At 41.9% G+C, this 19681-nt stretch overlaps 1 protein-coding gene across 1 annotated transcript in view; it reads right to left on the bottom strand.

The window, feature by feature from the left end:
- The window catches only part of ASPM (abnormal spindle microtubule assembly), a 68029-nt gene that overhangs the window by 14667 nt on the left and 33681 nt on the right, over window positions 1-19681 (bottom strand). Inside the window, exons 9-19 of the mRNA XM_019530569.1 lie at window positions 18595-18736; window positions 18376-18506; window positions 17103-17278; window positions 16862-17007; window positions 16689-16774; window positions 15219-15431; window positions 9426-9630; window positions 9151-9296; window positions 8930-9058; window positions 8067-8261; window positions 1011-5636 (exon numbers count right to left, since the gene is read on the bottom strand). Coding sequence (XP_019386114.1) covers window positions 1011-5636; window positions 8067-8261; window positions 8930-9058; window positions 9151-9296; window positions 9426-9630; window positions 15219-15431; window positions 16689-16774; window positions 16862-17007; window positions 17103-17278; window positions 18376-18506; window positions 18595-18736 — 6195 coding nt within the window. The remainder of the gene's footprint in view (window positions 1-1010; window positions 5637-8066; window positions 8262-8929; window positions 9059-9150; window positions 9297-9425; window positions 9631-15218; window positions 15432-16688; window positions 16775-16861; window positions 17008-17102; window positions 17279-18375; window positions 18507-18594; window positions 18737-19681) is intronic.

The raw sequence follows: 19681 nt of genomic DNA, 5'->3' as shown, positions 1-19681 counted from the left end.
CAAACCTGATTATATTTCTCCTTCAGAACAGAAATGTTCACCACCTGCCAAGGCAGACTTGCATTTCATTAAGATAGAACAAGGATAGAATAGCAGACACAGTCTAAAATTGCAGTACAGTAGTTCACCAATAAACAGAGCAGAGGAAAGGATACCTGTATTCTTATCTCCCACTAAAATACCTAGCAATTTATGAGAAGCTCTAGACCCTCCCACCATTCTCCTTTTTTAAAGACAGTAGGGAAGAAGAGCAATCTTTACATCACTGTCTCAGAACTCTAATATAGAACGAGCGTTCCCTGGAACAAAATGTCAGAAGGGGACTAAGGAACGTCATGTGCATCTCTTTACACAAAAAAATATACATATGGGACAGAGTGAAAAATAAAAACAAGGAAGAAAATATACAAAGTAATTCAGAGGGTCAGTCATTGCAAACTCATATTAAGTACTGAACTTGCCACAACAGTCTGTGGAACCAATGGGAGTGTTCAGTTACTTTTACTGTATGCTATTATCTTCTGTTTGTAAAACGTCTTACAACAATAGTAAAAATCAGTGAAGTATTACACATGCCTCCCTCACCGATAAAAATCTCAGAAAGAAGAGATAAAGCCCATGATATTCTGATCCACCAGCAAAGGAAAGAAAATAAGTGAAATTTGAACATTTTCCCCTTCCTTGGGAATCCATCTAAATTTATGAAGCGCACGCTCTCTCTCTGAATTTCAGCTAGCCCCACTCTAACTTGCAATTCAACCTGATGGCAAAGTGAGGCTTCTATTCCCACATCCCTCTTCGGGAAAACCCAGTGTCTGGGTGGCAGGGGAGGCAATCAGGGGGAAATTAGGCTCAATCATTTACTCACCCTAGTTCTATAAGAAAGACATTTAAAGAGCACAGGAAGGGGCAACAAAATAGTACCCTTTTCTCTCTTTGCTCTGTTTCTTCTAAATTACTGGTCTAGAGACTGTTAAAAGCAATCTATAGAACCTAAATTATACACATACCTGAATTCTTATTGTGCTTTGTTTAATTTTCTGAAATCTTCTCCATTCGCTGAATCCCCTGATTCTAGTCTGTATTACAATAATGCTCTTCTGGGTGTGTAAGTAGGCCTCTCTTTGACGTTTCATAGCCAAATGAGATCGGTAGTGATCCTGTAATACAAGTGCTGCTTTTCTGTACGTAGCATACTGTAATTTGACTTTCTGCATGAAGTAGTATGTTTGTAACATAACAACTGCTGCTCTGAGCTTAACAAATTTTCTACGATGCACAGCCATGCGAAGAAAAGACTGAATCTTTCTTGCAGCCCGTATTCGCATTGCCAATTTTCTTGCTACCATACCACGATAAGCAGATTGAATAGTTATGATGGCTTGCCTTTGGACACAGTACTCAGCTTTCAGTAAGCGAGCCATTTGACATGCTCTATACCACCTCTGGATCACGACTGTTGAGCCCTGGATTGCCTTAAACCAAGCCCTTGTTTGGTGGCATCGGAAAGCAGACTGAATTACTACCGCTGCCACCCTCTTCTTAAGGAAGCGTTTCCTTTCTATGTACATCTGTAAAACTGACTGGATATGCTGTGCAGCTAGGATGTTTTTAGCCAACAGCCTAGCTTTTCTAGCACGAAAAGCAGACTGAAGGCAAAGGGCAGCTTGTTTTATTTTTGTATAGTTCTTTACTTCAACTTCTCTTGCCCTCTTGGCTCTGAATCTTTGTTGTATAACTCCAACTGCCCAACATACGTGTTTATAATAGTTATGCTGTCTGTGCATACGATAAAAAGATTGTATTACAGTGGCCGAGGCATGCATAATCTTCAGTTTTTGTCGATCTTTCACACCTCTGTAGGCAGCCTGAATGACCACAGCCGATTTCTGCATTGTCAGATACTTCTTTCTTTGAATTTTTCCTTCAACGTAGGATCTATAATAGTTTTGTATAATGACAGCCGAAATTCTCATGTTTTGATATGCAATTCTAACCCTATACATTCTAAATGCTGACTGGATGGTCTTGGCAGCCAAATGCATGTACCGAATATTTTTCCGTACTTGAAACCCCCTGTACAGAGACTGTATACAAATTACTGCTCTTCGAAGAGAAAGGTATTCCCCAGTTTCCCTCCTTGCCAAAAGCAAGGCTCTGTATCTTCTCTGAAGGACAACAGCAGCTGCTTTCAGGGAAAGATATTTTTGCCGTTCTCTATGCATTTTAAAACCCCTCTGAAAAACTACAGCAGCTTGGTGCATTTTTTTATGTTCTCTTACTGCTCTCATATTTCGAAAAGTTTTTTGAATGCAAGTAGCTGCTTTCTTCATTAAGGAATACCTTTGTACAGCAGCTTCTCTCAATTTATTGGCTCTGTATCTCTTCTGTATTACTTTGGTTGCCCACTTCACTTTCTTGTAGTAAGAATGCTGCTTGTACATTTGATAGTTTCTTTGTATAATGGTTGCAGCATTAAGTTTTTTCTTTAGCAGCATTCTTGTTTTCATTCCCCTATACGCAGCCTGAAGAACTATGACAGAACTATACTGTTTTAAGTACATTTCTCTCACGCATTTTCCCTCCCTGTAAGCTCGGTAATGTTGTTGTATAATTCTTGAAGCATGCCTGACAGCATGGTAGAAAATATAGGTTTTATGCATTCTTATTACTGCTTGGATAACTGTAGCAGCCCTATGCATCTGCTGAATGTTCTTCCTTACCACAAAGCCTCTATAAGCAGACTGTATGGTAATGACTGCTTTACGGAGATGAAGAAATTCTTGATGCTGTTGCTTTGCAAGTACTGTTGCTCTGTATTTTCTCTGAACCATAAGAGCAGCTGCTCTAAGAGAAATATAATGTTTTCTTTGTTGGAAGGATTTAACTCTTCCTTGAATAAGGACTGCAGATATACGCATAGTTCTTAAATGTCTTCTTGTTTTCATTCCACGGAATGCAGCCTGGATACAGAGTACAGACTTCTTGATCATCTTGTATGCGTGTGCTTGAGCATCTCGCTCTTTTCGAGCACGATACAGTTGCTGAATTTGTCTAGTGACCAACGATAACTTTACAAAGTTGCGTTGTTGCCTGTACATTCGATAATACGATTGTATGACTGTTGCACACTGATGCATAATTCTTAACTCTTGTCGAACTTTCATACCTCTATAAGCAGCCTGAAGGATAAGCGTCGATTCACGTAGTTCCAAATACTTTCTACGTTCCATTCTGCCTTGACAATATGCTCTATATCGTTTTTTAATTAAAACTGCTGCCAGTTTCATTGCATGATATCTAATGTTCATGCGGTGCATCTTAAACATTGCTTGAATAGAAATAGCTGCCTGATGCATTTGGTGAATTTGTCTTCTTACTTTTACACCTCTGTACACAGCCTGCATTTTAATAACCACTTTCTTTAAAGTCAAATATTCTTGCCTTTGATATTTAGTTTCAATAACTGTACAATACCATCTCTGAACCACAATAGTTGCAGCCCTAAGAGCTTCATATTTCTTTCTGACCATGTAAGATCTGTAGGTTGCCTGTACAATAGTTGCAGCTTTGTTGAGTTCCTTTAATTGTTTCCTCGCTCTCATTCCACGGTAAGCAGCCTGCAAGACTAATACAGCTGCTTTTGTTTTTAGGTAAAGCATACGTTGCTCTTTCTTCATACAGTGAGATCTGTAGTGTCTTTGAATCATTACAGCAGCTTCTCTCCAAGTTTTCAACTTTGATCGATTCACATGCATTCTGTAATAGGACTGAATGATTACTGCACATTGGTGCTGCTTTTGAATGTGTTCTCTCACCATTCTTCCCCTCCAAATTGCCTGAAGACGCACTACACAATGTCGTAGTTCAACATATTCTTGATGTTGTTTTCTACCTACAACCCTGGCTCTATAATGGTGCTGCATAGTTAGCGCAGCATTGGTTATGAGCCTGAATCTTTTCTGGACCCTGAACTTTCTAAAGGCAGATTGTATTTTAACTGCAGCAGCATGTTGCCTTATGAACTTTTTTCTTACTTTCCAGCCACGAAAAGCTGCTTGAAGAGAAAGCACAGCTGTTCTTGTTCTTAAGAAGTTAGATCTTTCTTTGGAACCAGTTTTATAGGCTTTGTACCACCTCTGAATTATAACAGAGGCCTGAACCATGGCATGGTATTTCATTCTTGCAGCATGAGTTCTAAAAGCTGTCTGGATTTTAACAGCAGCAGTATACTGAAGTTTATGCATTTTGCGCACTCTGTAACCTCTGTAAGAAGCTTGCAAGCAAACAGCTGCTGCTTTGATTTTCAAGAACTTCTGCCTCTGACAGACTCTCTCTTGGTGTGCACGATAATGATTTTGAATGATAACAGTAGCCTTATGCAACCTTAAATAGCGCTGCTTAACCCTTTTCATTCTGTAGTAAGCCTGGAGCATAGTTGCAGCCTCCTTCCATCTTTGGATTTGTTTCCTGATCAGATATCCTCGTGCTGCAGCTTGAATTTGGACACACGCTTGTTTCAATTTTCTATATTCTTCCTGAAGCTGAAGGACATGCTTTTGTGAATGGTATCTTCGCTGAACATAGAGGGTTGCCTCCTTTACGGAACAATAGTGTTTACGTGCTTGCATCATCCTTACAAAAGCCTGGATCTTCACAGCGGCATCTTTTAAACATTTAAATTTCTTTCGGGCAACATAAGCACGGTAACTTGACTGAATTTTCACCACTGATCTCAACATGCGAGCCTCTCTCCTTGCTTGCATTCCTCTGTAGGCAGACTGCAGCACAAGGACAGCAAGATGTATTTTCCAGAAATGAGAGCAAGCTCTTTTAAAAGCAACATATGCTCTGCAATGAATCTGAATCACAGAGACAGCATTTTTAATCCTTTTGTATCTTTTTAGCTGTTGGTATTTTCTCACATGTGACTGCAACAGAACAACACATTGCTTCACATGTAAAAATCTAAGTCTCTCTCGTCTCATTTTCCACAATGACTGAATAACACAAGCTGCTTTTATTTGCTTATATAACAGACGAGCTTTCATACCTCTAAAAGCAGCCTGGAGAACTATAATTGCTGCACGTCTTTGCAAATATTTTCCTCTTTCAGTTGCTCCCAACCTACAAGCTCTGTAATATTTCTGAATTGTTTGTATTTTTGCCCTCCTTTCTTCATACAAGTATTTAGCATGGTGACATCTGAACCAGGCTTGAATCTTGATGGCACTTTTTCTAACATGCAAATAGTGCTTTCTAGCTACATTCATCCTATACCAAGACTGTATGACAACAGCAGCTCTCCCTCTTTTAGCCAATTTTGAGGCTTGCCATTTTCGGAAATAAGTCTGCAGTACTAGTGTAGCTTTAACTTTCTGTTGAATTTTGAGTTTTCTCCATCTTCTAAATGCAGACTGAATAATCAGTGTAGAACACTTCAAAGTTTTGTATGTTTGCTGAAATTTTTTTGCCAACAAGAAAGCACGCCGTCTTCTCTGAATTGTGATGGTAGCATGAAGGAGTCGTTTATATGCAGCAGCAGCTATCAACATCCTTATTCTAGCTTGCACAAGAATAGCATGGTATCTGAGCTGTAGATATCTTTTCCTAGCGGAATAGCTCCTCCAGTAAGCCTGGAAGAAAGAAATGGGGTTACTCCACACATTTAACTGCAGTTACACAAATATGAAAAATTAACTAGCATTTGGGGTACAGTTTGTAAGTTACTTTGACTATTAAAAACACTTCACATCTATTAGTGTTAAACCTCAGCTTGCGGACTATTCATCTGAGAGATCTCACTTATTCATTTTGTGCTCTGCCTTCCAGATCAATGGTTAGGCCTCCCATCAACATCAGAAGTGCAAAGCACATTTAAAATGGTTTGCTTTTCTTTCTTCTTTTTTTGTTAAGATACAGTATCTATAGCAAAAAAGGGCAACTAAGATACCTTGCAATCTGTTCAGCAAGGTTAACACTCAAACTGACCAAAAAGGCTTCTTACAAAAGAAGAAAAAAGAAATTAAGTAGCATCTAGGATGAAGTGTACACATTTTATTTTGCTATGTATTCATAAATTCTGAATGCAAAGTAATTTTCAGGGTTTCTCAAGTTTACCTAGTCTAGTACAGGGGTGCTCAACCTCCAGCCTATGGGGCTATTCCATGGGTTGAGAAATTTGGCAGCAGAGAAAGAGTAGAGGTTAATACTACCACCCTCCCTGCTACCAAAATCCCAGGCCCCACATGGCAGGTCAGAGCCAGGTCACAACCATGCCCTGGCATGGCCAAATCAGGGCTGGGCTACACCCCTTTTCCCCACACCCAGCCAGGTTGGAGTCAAGCCATGCCCATGCCTCCCATGGGGATAGACTGGGGTTGGGTCATGCCCCCTTCCCCCAGGCCAGGCAGGCTGGGGCCAGGGTAAGGCTTCTTTCCCCATGCAGCTACATGGTAGGCCCCAGTCCATGACCTGGGTGCTGGATTGGGTCCACCAGCAAGATCCAGAACACAGAAGGACTGGTCACTGCCTATCCGGCCCTGCAGACAAAAAGGTTGAGCACCACTGGTCTAGTACACTAATTGCTCTTTAAGTTCCTCGCTGAGTTAATTATTTCCTGTCTCCACCAAACCCAACTGTCCCATTACAGTAGAACATGCATAGGAAAAAAATGCATTTTTAGGGTCCTCAACACTATTTTGTAGCTGAAGCATCAGCAAACTAACAGTAGGCGATCACTCTCACATGAACAAATTTTAGGAAGTGGTATTTTATGCCTTCTGGTGCATCAGTGGAAACAGACAAAACAGCAGTAACAGCTATGAAGAAAGGGTAATAGAAAAGGAAAACTTGCTAGACTAAGACAGAGTTGGAAGTAGTTGCATCTATTGCAACTGAAAAAAGAAAAAAAAAGTTAATCAACATTTGTAGACTTTTCTGATATCAACTGCTGTAGGCAAAACATAAGACTCTGACCATGGATTTTTCCTTTGCCTTTTGTGACAACAAAATCTTGAATTGATGCTGCCAATGCAGAAAGAATAAGGGAGAGACTGGCATGCGCAGAACAGCTCCTGAATGGAAAATTCCGCAGCATGCCCAGCATGTGCCCCCTGGCCAACCTCAGGAGCTGTCAGTCAGCACTGACCTACTTAGGCAGCCTTGCACATGCTCAGTTCTCTGAGAGCATGATGTTGTTGTACTAGAAAATTCTAACAGCAAAGCAGCCTGATTGGCTACAGGGCTGCTATAAATAGAGTACAAGCCCCCACTGGGGTGTGGGTTGGTCTGGAGTTGGTGGTTGTTTTGGGTGTTGTTGGTGTGAGAGTTAGAGAGACCATGCTCTATCTGCAAGCAGAGGCTGATTTCAGCAGGGAATGTGAGGCAGAGAGAGAGTTTGGGATTTGATCCCCTGGTTCTCTTCTCAACCTCATACAGCGACTTGTCTCCTCGATTCATTTTCTCGTACCGATTCCTTTGGTCACTGAACTGTTTTGGCTTCGACTTCGATCTTGGATCATCTTTACTGCTTCGTCTTCCACTTACCTGGCTCCCGACCTTGGCTTCTATCTTCGACCACCTGTTTGACCCGTCGGACTGGCGTCACAACTTCGTTCCTCATCTCAACGTGTTACAGTTTTGTTCTGTTGTTCATTTACTTTTACACAAGCTGTTGACCAGCCCTGGGACTTAAGAAGTGGGCAGCCGCCCCTAGCCCTACAGGGTTAAATAGCAAGGGCTCACTCCAGAACCCTGTGGGCCAACAGATCCCTTCTGTTGTTTGTTTTCGTTCCTGTTTATTCAAAACTGTAACCGAAGAAAGAGTTGTGCCTCTGCTTCAAAGCGTGAGTAAATAAACCCATCTTATTTTGAAACCATATGCTTCCGTGCCTCTCAGACTTCGCCGCCGCTAATCCCACCTGTTCATGTTCCAATCGCCACCCCGGCCCACCGTAACCTTGGGGCCCGATTCTTTCGGTTTTACCCCAACACCTTTCTATAAAGGAAGAGCTCCTTTTAAAGTGGTCTCATTGCTATGTAAACCTAGATAATTTAAAACAAACCTGGATGACTACAGCCGATTCACTTTTAATTTTTTCCAGTCTTGTACGTTTTAGTTGCAAGATTCTCCTCTCTGCTAAAAGTCTTCTCCAGTGTTTCTGAATGAAAACTGCAGCCGTAACTTCTTTCTGTACACGTCGCCGAGAGAGAAAATTTATCACAGCTCTCTGAATAATCCGAGCAGCTTTGTCCTTTTCCTAGAAATTTTAGTAAAAATTAAAGACTGTGCTCTTCAACATATGCAAAATAAGTTGCAATTTTATATTACTGGGGAGGGGAGGGAAGTAGGCATCTCAATATGAAAACTGAAATATTTACCTGAATACTAAACTTTCCATCAAAATACATTTTCAGCTTTTAACAACTTAGTTTCAAGAAGAACCTCACAGCAATGTTACTTTAAGTTATTTTTTGGATTTTTTTCCCCAAGTGTGACAGTAGTTTGCCAGTGGCTTAAACTTTACCTTTGATCAGATCTAGTGATAACTTTTCTTATCAGCATTCTTTCAAAATTTGAAGTAAAAATAATGGGGTTATTGATACACTTAACTAAAGTAACTTCTACTTTGATTAGAAAATAGCTTTATCCCATTGGAGTCTTTTCCCTGTCAGTTCTAAAAGTAATCCTGGCAGCGAACTAGATACCAAATTAGCTACCTATAATTACTGGGTAGTTAAAAGGAAAGATTTCTAGTTTTTTAATAAAGCAAGTTCTCCATGCTTCATTGTAACATACCCTCTCATGAAAAAGTATTACTCTCAATACCACATAATCATGGCCTCCAAGACTATGCATTTGTCTTAATTTAGCATTTCTACCTGCACCACTAAAAAAAGTAAGTGCTACTCACACAAAAGAAAATACCTGAAAAAGTTTTAGCTCTACTTTCAATCTACGTTTCCTCCAAGCTGACTGAATCAGCCTAGCAGCTCGGGTCTCTTTCCGAAGATCAAGAAGCCGTGAGCAAAGAAATGACAGGTAGGTAATAACAACCTAGGGAAATAGCAAATAAAGCACAGTAAGTGAGGATTTTAGAGAAAAACATGAGTTCATGAACCAATATCAACAATAAAAACATATCTAACCTTCTCATCAGGAATTGTATTAGACATATCTGAATGATGAATCATTGCTGGTATTCCACCCAGGTCAGAAACTGCAACATTTATCAACTGGAAGTTGCTCTTCTCATTGTCCAAAAGTTCCTTATAGAGGACTGAGGTAGTTATAGCTTTATAAAACACAGACAAAAATACAATCTTGTTTTGTGAAAGTAAAGTTCAGTGCAAAAAGAATAAGTAAATTCAGTACAAAAAGGAATCTTAAATATGATGCTTTAAAGAGAATTAAAAAAACTCACTTTGGTCAAATGTTCCATCCAAAACATTTAGAGATGTATCAGATTCAGATGAGGAGTTGAGCACCACAGTACCATTTTTTGTACACTCTACTGTTTGAGTAGTACGTTGGCACACAGCTTCTAAAGGCACGTAATATGGATGATAGTAATGAATCAAATAACACAACACTCGTCCATCTGAGAAAGATACCGTGAAGTTTTCCACCTGGTTAAAAAAAATAAAATACAGTTCTTCTGAAATTTGGCACTCATTAGCTGATACAAGTTGAAAACACATTCTATTTCACTTGGTCAGAAACATAATTATTCTTATAACACAAAGTAAAACCTTACAGGATGCAAACTGTCTGAAAACAATACTCATTTACTTGACGCTTGCCTGGTTCTCCATTTTTAGAATCCAAAAATGTAGTGGGATGTCTGCTGAAGTACAGTGCACCTCACAGAAAAGCAAACATTGAAAAAATTGAAGTTTGAAGGATCTTTTATAACTAGGGTGTACCATTAAAGATACGTTTGGCCATACTGGCTAATAAAGATCCAATTGCCAATATGCAGCCCAGCAGCTTGAAGAGTAGCGGCCAGCCAGTAAGTCGGGGGTGGGGCCCCAGGACTGGGGTGAGTCATCCAGAGGTGTGGATAGGGTTAGGATCTCCCGTCGCTGCAAACATCACCAGGGGAGGCATAGGGGCATGTGTCCCTGGATTTGATTGCAGGGTGAGGATGGGCTGTGTGCTTTGGGCCAGGGGCTGCACCAGTCTCTTCCCACCACTGCACACACCCCCATGGAGGCACAAGGGCATGTACCCTCCAGATTTGTGCGCAGGGCAAGGGTGAGCTGCATGCTTGGGGCCTGTGTTGGCCTCTTTCTGGTGGGGAGGAGGAGGGAGCTAGGCTAGGGCGGTGGGCTATGGGGTGGGCTACAGCCACCTCAAACTTTGACATAGCCCCTCCGTAGGACTCTTCTTCCAGCACCGCCCCCCCCGCTCCCCAGCGCAGCCTCGGCCCAGCCTCCCTGCCAGAAAGAGGCCACCGCAGCCCCCAAGGCCTGAGCATGCAGCATGCCCTCACCCAGCGCACAAATCCAGGAAGAACATGCTGCCGTATCTTCCTGAGGGTGCGCGCAGCGGCAAAAGCTCCCCTACCCCAAACACTCGCCAGATGAGCCGCCATGGCTCTGTCCCACCCTGTGGCCCTCCTGAGCAGTGCCTGCCCCTGCCCTGCCCTGCTCCCTCCCCCTCACCATGGGGCCTCAACCTCCTCCTGCCCTTTCACCCCCACAGACTTAGTAGCCAGATGCTGCTCTCCAAGCTGCCAGGCTGCATTCCTGGCTACATGCATGCTGTGGCTGTGCACATGCACACAGCATTTATCAGTGACATTATTGGCCACATCAGCCAAAAAGCTGATTGCCAATAATGTCAATTTTCCTTTTATAGGTGCCGATATAACATGAACTAATTTATCAGTGCACCTCTATTTATAACCTTTCTAAAAGTTACTGATATTCATGCAAGTCTAAAAACATGCTAAAATAGATAAGTATTTTCTTGCATGTGCAATTTAACAATGTGTATATACAGGAAACAAAGCTGATTTTAAACATGCGACCAAGTGGGTTTACATGCTGGTAACAGAGTAGCCAGAGCAGTAGAGCTTTGCGTTGGTTGGTCACCCAAATATTTATCCAGCTTCTCAGGTGGGTCTAGGTCTTGCAGTTCTACTGTATGTGTACAAAACCCAAGCAAACTAGTTCAGAATTGCTTCAGTAAGTCTATTGGATCTGCAGGTCACACTTTTGACCATGCAATGCTCATATCCGAATGCCAACCAATTACTATTGATAGGTTTGGAAGGCAAAGAGAGATAAATATTAGGAAAGAATGCAGAGTATGTAGATTCTTTGCGTGGCATCATCTTGGTTCCTTGATTTTTATTCACAGAAAATAAAGAACCATTATTTGAAAGACTGCAACAAAAAGGCATGGAAGCATAAGAGTCTGTTTTCTTATATGTTGGCTGATCTCCTACACAGGGCTTTAAACTAGGTTTGTTGGGGAACGGGGATGTTGAGGACAGAGCGAGGCCAGGAACGATGAACCAAGAGCCAGGTACTAGAACAGTCCAGGTAAGTACCAAGGGCCCCACTAAGCATCAGGATGGGGAAGTATTAAGGGCACCCACTGCAGGGCTTAGATGTCTCTATACTAATGCTAGGAGCGTGAGGAACAAGCATGAAGAACTTGCATCCCTGCCTGCAAACAAAGAATTTGACCTGGTTGGGCTAACAGAAACCTGTTGGGACCCTACCCACGACTGGCAGTGAGGGCTACAAGCTGTATACACAGAATAGAGTGAGGTAAAAAGGGAGGGGAGGGCAGTGCAATCTATGTTAAGGAGCAATATACATCTTCTGTAGTTAAGTTGGGCCAAGAAGGGCAAATTGAGGTACTATGGGTCAGATTACAGGGGGTCAGGGAAAAAGGGACTTGGTACTGGGGATCTATTACAGACTCTCACACGAGGGGAACAAGTTAGACCTAGAATTCTCAAGACAGCTCTCAGAGGCAGTGTGCTCAAAAGAACCTGGTTGTCATGGGGGACCTAAACTTCCCAGACATCTGCCGGGAAGAACAAGCAGCCATGTCTGCCTGTTCATGTAAGTTTCTAACCAGCTTATAGAACCTGCATCCAACACAGGAGGTAAGTGTTCCCACTAGGGGAAATGCCTTACTAGACTTGGTGCTGGCCACAGGGGATGACTTGATGGGGGATCTGTAGGTACAAGGTAACCTAGGGGATAGTGACCACCTACTGATAGAGTTCACTATCCGGAGAAAGGTGGGAAAGATAACTAGCAGGGCTGAAGTGCTAGTCTTCAGGAAGGCCAACTTCAACAAGCTCAGGAAATTAGTTAGGGAGGGACTGACTGGTAAAAGCCTCAGAGAGATGGGAGTTCAGGATTGGTGGGCATTTCTCAAGGGACTGATCCTGCAGGCACAGAAAGGGACCATCCCAGTACACATAAAAGGGGGCAAAAGAGCCAAGAAACCCTCTTGGTTGAGCAAGGAAATCCAGGAGTGCCAGGAGGGAAAAAAATAGGCCTACAGGCTGTGGAAGCAGGGGGTAGCCACAAAGGAGGAGAATACCTGTCTGGCTCAAGGTTGCAGGGAAGCAGTGAGGAGGGTCAAAGCGGAAATGGAGCTTAGACTGGCAGCAAAAGTTAAGGATAACAAAGTCTTTCTTTAAGTACATAGGAAGCAAAAAGAAAGTGCAGGGCCCCTTCAAGATGAATTAGGGCAACTGGCTACAGATAAGATGGCCAAAGTGAAGCTCCTAAATTATTCCTTTGCATCCGTGTTCCTGGACAGGGATACAAGCATGTGCCCAATGGGACTTTAGGTAAGCACAAGACAGATACCAACCCACAAACTGTTAGTGCCAAACTAGCAAAGGGGCACTTAGAGGGGCTGGATGTGTTTAAGTCAACAGGCCCTGATGATCTTCATTCTAGGATATGTCTGAGCCAAAAATCAGAAGGTGCTGATGACACAGAGCCATGAGAGACTGGTATTATCACCCACCTCAGACGACCACACTCCAGTGCAGATATAGCATGCAGAGGGAGGGAACCTAAGACAAGTGCGCATGTCCCAACACGCGCCACACACATGGCCAGTGTGTGATTAATAAGGTATTCAAATTGACAGAGCGCACATGCCCAGTCATGCACTAGCAGATAGCCATTACATAATAGGCCTAGAACATTCCACAAAAGGCATCGTGTGATTGGCTATTTGAGAAGTATTTAAGTCAGCACAGTTTCACCCAGACAGAGACCAGCTCAGGAAAATCAGAGAACAGAGACCAGCTCTGAATTGCCTTGGGCTAGTTCACAGGCCAGCCACCTGTGAACACTATCTCTCCGCCACCGTTGTTTCCCGGCGTACCCCATCCCTGCATGCTCGTGCATGACCAGTCAACTCGTTTTCAACAGCTGTTGTTCCGCTCCGTTTCACTTTGTTAGTTTAGTTTTGTTGTTTTCAACTTAGGGTTCAATCGTTTTAAGTAACTAAAAGTTTACATCTGAAACCTATGCTCCCTACAAGCGTAAGTAATAAAACTACGTTGAAACTGTTACACGTCAGTGCTGTCTCTGCCCCGTTAGCCCCCGCCTGTTCGTCCGAGCTTGTTATCTAGCACCGGCGCTCAGCTCCGGACTGCTGACCGCCGCAGGATACACAGGGAATTAGCTGGAGTCATAGCAGAACCACTGGCACAACTGTCTGAGCACTCATGGCCCTCAGGACAGGTCCCAGAGGACTGCAAAAGGGCCAATGTGGTTCCAATTTTCAAGAAGGGGAGGAGAGAGGAACCAGGTAACTATAGGCCAGTTAGCCTTACCTCTATCCGTGGCAAGACCTTTGAGAAAATTGTTAAGGATCGCCTCTGCGTGGCACCAGTGGGTAAAATAATGTTAAGGGGGCAACCACCATGGATTCATAGCAGGCAGATCCTGCCTGACCAACCTGTTTTCTTTTTACGACTGGGTCACAGGAATGCTTGGATGAAGGAATAGAGGTAGATGTTATTTTCTTAGCTTTTAAAAGGTCTTTGGCACAGTGTTGCACCCAATTCTTATAAATAAACTAAACCTTGCAATGTGGATAATTACACGGTCTGGTGGGTGAAAAGTTGCCTCAGAGGTCGCACCCAGAGAGTAGTAATGGATGGGTTGGTTTCTACCTGGAGAAATGTAGGCAATGGAGTCCTGCAAGGCTCTGTCCTAGGACCGATACTGTTCAATATCTTCATTAGTAACTTGTACGATGGAGTGGAAAGCACTCTGTCCAAATTTGCAGATGACACCAAACTATGAGGTAAGGTAAACAAACTAGAGGGTAGGGAGTGAATCCAGGCAGATTTAGATAGGCTGGGGGAGTGGGTGGAACAGAATAGGATGCAGTATAACAAAGATAAGCGCCATGTGTTGTACCTAGGGAAGAAGAATCATCAATACATCTATAGCCTGGGGGTACCATTCTAAGTAGCACAACAGCAGAGAGGGATCTTGGAGTCATTGTCAACTCCAAAATGAACACAAGTCACCAATGTGATGAAGCAATAAGTAAAGCTAACCGTACTCTTTCTTGCATAAGTAGGTGCATCACAAACAGGTTTAAGGAGGTGATACTTCCCCTCTATGTGACATTGGTCAGGACGCATCTGGAGTACTGCGTCCAGTTTTGAGCATCACACTTCAAGAGGGATGTAGATAACCTGGAAATGGTTCAGAGGAAGGCCACACATCTAGTTAAAGGACTACAAGAAAAACCCTACGAGGACCAATTGAGGGACCTGAATCTCTTCAGCCTCCGCAAGAGAAAGCTGAGAGGTGATTTTGTGGCTGTCTACAAGCCCATCGGGAGGACAGCAGGAAATAGGGGATACGATGTTTACCAGGGTGCCCAGAGTAACTAGAAGCAATGGCCACAATCTGAAGGAGAAATTGGACATCAGGAAAAAATTCTTTACGGTGAGGGTTGCCAAAATATGGGATACACTTCCAAGGGAGGTGGTGCTGTCCCCTTCTTTGGAGATATTCAAAAGGAGTTTGGACAAACACCTGGCTGGGGTCATTTGACCCCAGCACTCTTTCCTGCCCAGGGCAGGGAGTCAGACTCAATGATCTAACAGGTCCCTTCTGACCCTAAAACCCATGAAATCCATGAAAACACTTTGCATTTTTACAAATTTCTGTGTTTTCTTGATATACAAAATAAAACTAGTTACCTTTGTATTGTAAAATCCACAAACAGCATTGACCCAATCCATAAGTAGTTTCACATTTTCCTGGTAACTTTCAGGTGAGGGGTAACCACTGCTGTCTTTTCTCCCTTTATGTTCAGAGAGATTCAGAGCAGCCATTTTGGTCTTTATACTGTGTGCATTCTTTAAAAACTCAATCTCTTCCTTTAACTGTTCCACATTCAGGGAAACCTCCACCTGCCAATGAAAAAACAGTATTTTCCTCTACTATTTATAATACAGTTACAGTGATCATATTCATAAGCTTCTGCTAGATGAGAAGGACTAGCCTGAAAAGAGCATCTGATGAACCTGACAGAAATCCTGTGCTTTATTTAGAAGTGCAAAAACTGCCATTAAATCAGGCCAATACAGTAGTTAATTCAGTCTCTATCACCATGGATGTCAATGATCAGTACCAGAAGCTTAAGATGGGGAGAAAATCCTGTACTGAATAGTTACAAAACAATCACAACTTTATGGACTTCTGAATACATTTACCTATAATTACTAGTTCCTGCTCAGAAACAAATATGTTAAGCAGCCAAGAAATGCAAAAACTATGAAGGTTTTCTTTCACATAAATACTGGAATGTAAAAAATAACACAGCAAAACATAAGTGTTCCTAACATCCTGAAATTAAATGATAAACTTCAAAAATACTCTTGCCCATTCAAGTGCTAAAAGTAATAGTCTCTCCTTTGGATTCGTGCTGTATATATGCTTATTTATCTTTATATTGGTGTTGTATGGATTATAAAAATCACTCAGAGAATATGCAAGGAGTAGGATTTGCTTGGCAGTATCTTTTACTGGATCAGCTTCATAGGTGGAAAAGATGTTGCACAAGCTTTGTGAAACAAAATGCTTTCTTTCATGTCCGAGAAGGAAGCAGATACAGTCAAAGCTAAAACAAGTAGATGGTTTTGTCTGTTGTTATAATTTATTATATGCCCATTTATAATACCATTCCCAAGTTAAAAAGTTTCTTATTTTTGGATGCACTTAAGCTATGGCATGGACAAAGGAAACCCTGGATACCAGGAAAAGCTTGGAGCACTTTAATAAGGGTAATGTTTCAAAAGGGCAGCAGCTGACATCTTCTTGTTGTATGAATGAGCTGAAGATGATTCAAATGTAGCAGATATCTAATTTTAAAGTTGTTCATTCAGGGTTAAGTTTAAGACATGCTTAGATATTCATTTTTTGATAGATGCTAACCAGGTAACCCCACAGTCTTGCTATTAAGGCAACCTGTTTTCAATAGGTGGTAATTCAAGTTTTATGGACAAATTTGACAATAGTTGTCAAATGATTTTCATTTTATATCTGCATAACGTATTCTAATAACAAAAAAGTCCACCTTTTCATCAACTCCTTGGTTTAGGATTTCAGAAGTTTTTACCAATGAATAAAGTTTAATTGCAACTAAACATGATTTGATTATACAATACCTGGAAAGCAAAGACAATTTTCCATAGCAGGGCTAACGTTCGCTCTCTGTGTCTATCCACAATGTCCCTAGAACTGATTGAAGCACCTAGTAAATAAAACAGACAGTCACTAAAATGGTTACTGGTGCTCTTAAAAAGGGAAAATTATTCTCTCTATACTTTGCAGCTCTTACCAGTTTCATCTTGCAGCTGAACTCCTCGTTCTTTAAGCACATGAAGAGCAATATCAACATTATGCATTTTCTGAAGACGACTTATGGCAGGAACCCTTAGTTTCTCAGAGAGAGTCCAGTTTTTTGTGAGAAGTTCCATTGCTCTCCTAACATTAGAGGAAAGGTCACATTTAAGTTTCTTTCTTTATCTTACAGCAATATCAGACAAAGACAATAAACCACCATAAAACTATCAACTTACACAAGACGAATGCCACACTGTAAGTCTACAGCTAGATTTGTTACAGCAAAGTCAAATTCATCAAGTGGTGTTTGAACATGACTAACTGGTAATCCAAGGAACCCAAGATGGCGGGAAAGATCACCTTCACCACTCAAAAAGTCTCGTGCAAATGCCAACAGAATATCCTTGCTAGTCTAAATAAAAGCACAGAAGCAAAGTTAGAGCTGTATCATATTAAGCAATGTAGTCCCGACACCTCCTCCCTGGATACATTTAGAGAACAAATAATAAATGTTACACAGAGACTAAAATATAAATAATAAATATTTAATTAATTAATACAAAACATACTGTTAATCATATGACTGTACCCTGAGTGGCAGCAAGTTTGTGAACAATTTTCTTGTTATTTATCCACTTAGTCAAAGATTTGCACCTCAAAAGATACAGCCTGCAGAGCCAAGTCCTCTGGACTGCAGGGCTCCTGGAGGAACCTGGTTCCAAATACCAGGGTACAGAGCTCCCTTGGTGACATGTTTGGCAGCAACGAGGCAAGCAAACAGCTATGTTAATCACTCCACTGGAGAAGGTGAGTCCAGATTCAGTCCACAAGAAGCGCTATGATTTCATAACCAGTTCAGAAGGCTTAAGTGAGTTTAAAACTCCTGGTTTAATGCATTTATTGTTATAGACCAAGGATGTCAAACATCTGACTTGCATGGACTAATGCCAACATTGCTCACACCACTACACTTTTTTTTTTGGTTTGCTATACCTATTGGAGATACAAATTGGTGACAACACAGTGAGTGGCAGCGTATGCTTTCTATCCTAACACAGTGGATCTCAAAGCTGTGGCAAAAAGCCCTACTATCCAGACAGTGCTGGGTTGTCAAGCAGTCATGAAACCTTTTTTTTAAAAAAAATTCCAGTTGCGTTTTGAGAATTAAACATTTCAGCTAATCAATGCTGTGTGAGAGAAATATTTAATATATTTAACATTCTTGCACTTCAGGAACTAAGCCTTAGAAAAGTGAAGGAGCAAGCTTCTATGATATAAGGCTTTTGAGTTCTCCCTTTGGACTGCATTCACTGCAAAGGTCCTACTGGTAGGTCTTTCAGCTAATGATTAGCTGGATGAGGAAGGTTGTTAAGGGAGGTTTATATCAGAATATGAATAGTGATAGTGCCAAAGCTAAAAAAAATGTATTTTCTATGCGTAAAGAATACAAGTCGTATTACTGTTTTGTGTCTGAACACAGAAGTCTTCTACCACAGTCTTTCACTTTACCTTGAACTCTGCATCTTTACAGAAGAGGCAAGGATCATGGTCAATAATTCTGGACTGTTTGGCACAATCTAGAAAGCAAACTAATAGCAGCAATTTTTTCAGTGTAAATTTAGACAAAGCCGCCTCATGACCTGAAATATAAAAAACAAAATTAAAAGCTCTGATTTATTAATACAAAATTAAATGATAACGTTCATGCCTCTGAAAAGAAATCATTACCATCGCGATAAAGGTGAGGGACACTGGGGTGCCTGTATTCAGCTGCAATATCCGGGTTCCAAAGCAAGCGATTTAGAATAAACATTGCCAAACCCATAACATCACTATTACTCTCCAGGGCAATCAGTTCTCCATAAACAGTCTAAAATGAGGAAACAACTATTAATATATAAAAAGTGGCAAACTCAAAAATGCTTGTGGTTACACGATTTCTTTAGAATTTCAGCAGATTCATAACTCAAAAAAAAAAATTCACAATGACAAAGAGCTTTTCATTAGGGAAAATACGTAGTAAGTTAGCCTATTTCTCTAAATAGATGTTATAGACACACGTAACAGTTGTACTAATATCAGTTGATATACCATATTTACTCTAATCAAAGTCTATACACAGAAAATGTATAAATATGAATCTTAAAAATTTTACCCCCTACCTGTGCAGTGGAGAAAGCAGTTGTAGGGAGGCAGGCAGCGGGGAGGAGAGGGGAGAGACAGGCAGTAGGGGGAGCAGACAGTAGAGCTTAACCCTGCCCCTCCCACCCCATGCCTCTGCCACCTCTCTGCCCTCCCCCACTTGCACCCCTCTCCCTGCCCATTCCCCATGCCTCTGCTCCCCTGGCAACCTCAAATCCACCTTCCCTTCTGTATCACCCCCCCAACCCCTGCAGCCTCTGCCCCCACACTCTCCTGGAGCCTCTGCCCCTTCCCTGCTCTCAAAGCCTCCGATTACCCACCTTATCCCACAATCCTTTAAACTTTAAAATGTTAAATAACAATCAACCTCATGTGCTGGCTTGCTGCCTGAAAAAGCAGCTTTTGCCTCCATGATGAGCAGGGATCTGGGTTTTCCGTTTCTCACAGAAAAAAAAGAGTAAACTGCGCATTTTGACTTTTACCAGAAGCAAATGTGGATTTCTCATTTTGCCAGAGAAACCCATGGATTTTGCTGTTTTGCAATAAGCTCCCCAGATCTGTACCTGGGGCAGGCACAGGCTACGGGCTCAAGCTCCCACCCTGCTTCCCTCCCCCAGGGTCTCCAGAGCCAGTGGGCTTGACCTGGCACAGCTGGGCCATGTGGGGATTCCTC

Source organism: Crocodylus porosus, unplaced genomic scaffold (assembly GCF_001723895.1).
Source record: "Crocodylus porosus isolate Cpor-Errol unplaced genomic scaffold, CroPor_comp1, whole genome shotgun sequence".
In the NCBI taxonomy this organism is placed as follows: domain Eukaryota; kingdom Metazoa; phylum Chordata; order Crocodylia; family Crocodylidae; genus Crocodylus; species Crocodylus porosus.
This window is presented reverse-complemented; position numbering and strand designations above follow the sequence as displayed.